Source organism: Empidonax traillii, unplaced genomic scaffold, assembly GCF_003031625.1.
Source record: "Empidonax traillii isolate 1590-97213 ecotype Southwest subspecies unplaced genomic scaffold, ASM303162v1 scaffold769:size436185, whole genome shotgun sequence".
NCBI classification, from domain to species: Eukaryota; Metazoa; Chordata; class Aves; order Passeriformes; family Tyrannidae; genus Empidonax; species Empidonax traillii.
Genome location: NW_020955962.1, coordinates 299,359 through 303,369, shown reverse-complemented (window position 1 = coordinate 303,369; position 4,011 = coordinate 299,359). Strand labels below are relative to the sequence as shown.

The window sequence follows — 4,011 nt, the reverse complement described above, 5'->3', positions numbered from 1 at the left end:
TCAGGCAGCGAGGGCAACATAGGTGGAGAAACTGCATTTAACAGGATTTTATGAGGGTGATCAGCAAAACAAGCATCATTCAGAGGAGCTGTCAGCCAGTCTGGGTGGGTATTTCGAAGACCACTGCATTTCCCTCTCTGAACTACATCCCATTTCAAGGGGTTGGGGGGGGGGGGGGGGATGTTTCATTTTCTTTCACGGAATGACAAAAAGGGCCATCACACAAAACTGGGGAGCACATTTCAGCCTGGGTGGGAGGAACACTTCCACGCACCACCCCACGGTCCGGGAACAGTGATGCCTTTAAGCAAAATGCCGAGTCAACTGCATTCCTTGTGCTGCAGGGAATAAGAGCTGCAGGCATCAGCCTGTGCCAGGCACTGCCCGAGGGAAGGGGCAGCCCTGGTGGTGCAGCTGTGCGTTGCCCAGCAGCATCCAGGGTGTCACAGCTTCACCTCCGTGTACTCCACAGGCTTGGACGCCACGGGGCTGAAGCAGGGCCAGAGATGTTCTTTCTTCTTCTTGGGGTCCACGTTGACGTAGTCCCTCCCACTCTTGATGCCCTCGTAGTCCTGGGCACAGCCTGGCCCATGGCCCTTCCCTGGGAAGACCAGGGATGTGTAATTGATGTTTTCTCCCGAGCCCTGGCCCTGCAGAAGCAGACACGAACCCCAGGTCAGGCCCCAGCACTGAACCCACTCAAAGGGGTGCACCCATTCATAGAATCACGGGCTCTGTGCCTACAGCTGTACCTGTGGGCAGGAAGGGCTGTCAGCCGAGTCCTCCGAGGTGTCTGAGGATGTGTCGCTGCTCCCTGAAACACAGGAGGCATTACCACCAGCAGCCCTTCCCAGGGAGCTACGGGAGTGAAACCTGAAAATCGAAAACCCACCGGTGTGAGCCCTCCCCACCACACCCCCAGCCTGCAGGAAACCAGGCAGGGAAAGCCCGGGGAGACAGGAGGGAACTGGGGTGGTGAGTGGCTCTTGTGCCGGCCAGCAAAGGGCTCCCATGGCCACCCCGGGGGCTTCACAGCTCAGAAAGGAGAGCACATCACACAAATGCCAAGCCAAAAGTTCCCATCCCAGCGCCAGGACAAAGCCCTGTTGCTGCAGGACCCCCTTACCTGCACTGGCTGGTGCTGGTTGTTGTGCCCCAGCCCCTCCTGCTGATGGGGCTGGATCCGGGGTGGGCTGTGCCACAGGGCTGCTGGACCCCTGCATCCCATGGGAATGTTGGGCTGTGAGCAGGAGGAGAGTGAGCCCCTTGCCCTGGCTGTACCCCACACACACCACATGGACCCCCACCCTGCCCAGCAGCCCCAGCACTGCCCCACAGCAACCCCGACCACCCCAGCAACAATCACTGCTGTGTCCTGGAGCGGGCACAGATCCACCAGCTCGCTTAGGGAGATGATTCAGCTGTGCCCTGTTCTACAGGGAGAGGCTGCAGCGCTAAACCGCAGTGTCAGGGCCTCTCCTTGCAGGTTTGAAATGAGTTTGACCCCGGTGGCCAAGCAGAGCTGGGTTATGTACAAATGTGAGCAGCAGTTTGGAGTGAAAGACTTCCCTGCCGGAAAGTGGAGCTTTGTCGGAAATAAGGTTCTGTCAATGGATTCTGGAGGTGTTTTTCCACCACTCCACTACCAAGAGCGATGAAAGGAAATGGTTTTGAAACGAGGCAAGGTTGTATAACCCTCACTGATGCTGCTCACATCACTTGCAGCTGTCACACAGCCTGGACCCCAGCACAGCACAGTGATGCTGATGCTCCATCCCTGCCCTGACCTTTTCCCATTCCCACATTGGGCCCCAACAAAGGAACCCAGTAGGGAAAGCCAACAGGACAGTAAATTACCTATTTTCCTGCTGAGCATGATGTAAAGTGACAGCAAGAGGAGAGCATACAGGACCAAGGTGACAGCTGAGATGATGGCAAATATCCACCTGAACAAGAGAAAAATATTCTCTTAAATCCTTCAGATACTGTTTGGCTGCTGCTGGTTCAACACAAAAGGGTTGCTGCTAGTTTTTGGTTTTGCTTTTTGCCTTTAAGGTGATGTGCCCCGAAATCTGGGGCTTGGTTTACAAGAACAACTACTGTTCCTTGCACTTCATTTTTTTGGGTACTCGTCCTCAGAAGGGTTTTTGAAACACTCATTGACAGTGGGGTGTGTGGTGCTTCAGGGAATGGAGAAGTTACAGATATTATAGAATTATGGAATGGTTTGGGTTGGAAGGGACCTCTGAAGCTCCTCTAGTCCAACCCCCCTGTTGAGCAGGGACATCTTCAACCAGACCAGAAGGCTCAGAGCCCCCCAACCATCAGGGCTTTGTTCCCAGGGTGTTGCACTCACCACTCACAGGAGATCATTCTCCCAGCGAGGCGTCTCCGAGGCCTTGGGGGGACACAGAGAGGCAGCAAGACCTGCTGGCAACCAAGCAGAATGGTCCCCCTGAGCTTCAGGCTGCTCCTCACGAGCTGAAGATGGGGCTCAGCACTTGAGAGCGGTGTTTGGGTGCTGCAGATGTCAAATAAAGGTCCCCCAGCCCTCCCTCTGTGTGAGCCCTTCTTGTTCACACCCTCACACGGCCACAGGCTCTCCCTGCCCTTATCACTGAGCTTAATGGCTTTATAAACTGTCGCCTCAGTCCTATCTGCTACTTGACAGGAGCTCCACTGCGGCCCTGAGAGCAACAAGAATTGAAATTTATTCTTCTTGCTTTAATCCTCTCTCGCGGTTCTTTCTTTCTTTTTTCTGTTAATCCACCAAAAAAAAAAAAAAAAAAAAAAGAGAACTATAATCTGAAAAAAAAAAAAATAGAAGAAAATAACCAAAAGAAGGTTGTGAGTTGGCGTGAGGCTCTTGCATCAGTCAAGGTCCAGACAGAAATATCAGAGGCCCTTCAACACCTCCATGTCCGAGACACCTCGGATTTAATTCTAGGTGAGCGCTTAAATCTTGTTGAAGTTAAGAAGGTTTAAGGCAGAAAATCAGAAAACACAAATGCCTGAGCTGGGCACCTTGGCTTGGGGCTTCTGGCCATAACACTCAGGAGATTTATAATAAAGGACAGCAATCGAGGTGCTCATTTTGTGAGCTTTCACTTGCATAAAATAACTCCAAATTTTCACTCAGCCCCTATAAACTCTCATTTATAAACGGCTAACAGGGAGAGATTTCAACAGAAGCTTTGATACAATGATTAAAGAAGCCATGATAATATGACTGATAGACTGATAGATTGATAGTTACAGCAAAGGCATTATCCATCCCATGGATCAGACTCTATCATTTCCTCTATGACACGTTTCGAAGTGTAATTCATCAGAAGCTTTCCTGATAACCACCACTCTCCTGTGAAACCCCACTTACCCAAACAATCTGGCAATAGCCGACCTAAAAGTCCATTTTTTTATGGAATTTCCCCCCTCCCTTATCGAACTGCTCTGTGCCCAAATACCCCCCTCGGAGGGCTGCCGTTCTTTAAAGGCTCATTTCCTACCGTGGGGCAGGAGATGCTGCTGAGGCAGATAACGATCTGCAAAAAAAACCCCGAGCTGTTCAAAAGGAAATTGCAAAATAAGACCCAAATCCAACTATCAGTGGCGGGCAGGCTCTTTGCTGAGATGGGTATGGCGAGATCGAAGCGCCGATAGGCGAACGCGTCTCGAAATCTCTGTTTGGAGAGAGCAGCCAGCCAGAGCCTGGCAGCACATGTACTTTTTTGGTCTATCAGGTAATTTCTGTGGGCCTCCCGCCCTCCAGTCCCCCTTCCACCAGGACATGAACCCTTTCTCAAGGAAGATGCTGTGTTGGAATCAAGGCTTGCAAAGAGCTGCTCCTCGGCCCGATTGCCGAGAGGTCAACGCAAGACGCCTCCGCTCCATCTGGAGGTAAGAAAAACCACCAGAATGCCTCAAATTGTTTTAGTGCCGTCAGAGTCAGGCCTTGCTTTGGCCCAGTTTAAGGCCAAAGCTCAGCCTGGCAGTGGCACCCTCGGATGTGGA

At 52.0% G+C, this 4,011-nt stretch overlaps 1 protein-coding gene across 1 annotated transcript; it reads right to left on the bottom strand.

Annotated features, from left to right (window-relative positions):
- Window positions 1-443: 443 nt before the first annotated feature.
- Window positions 444-2,373, bottom strand: RHEX (regulator of hemoglobinization and erythroid cell expansion). The gene is made up of 5 exons (XM_027901259.1): window positions 2,357-2,373; window positions 1,858-1,946; window positions 1,141-1,240; window positions 753-846; window positions 444-650 (listed from the first exon to the last, which is right to left on the bottom strand). The coding sequence occupies exons 1-5, from the start codon at window positions 2,371-2,373 to the stop codon at window positions 444-446; spliced, it is 507 nt and encodes a 168-aa protein (XP_027757060.1).
- Between the last annotated feature and the right edge of the window lie 1,638 nt (window positions 2,374-4,011).

Bases quoted from the DNA above. Each gene is read 5' to 3' on its own strand.
- RHEX (XM_027901259.1), bottom strand. The intron at 1,241-1,857 runs GTAATTTACTGT...TCCTGCTCACAG, and splicing joins CATGCTCAGCAGGAAAATAG to CCCAACATTCCCATGGGATG. The intron at 651-752 runs GTACAGCTGTAG...CTGCTTCTGCAG, and splicing joins ACAGCCCTTCCTGCCCACAG to GGCCAGGGCTCGGGAGAAAA.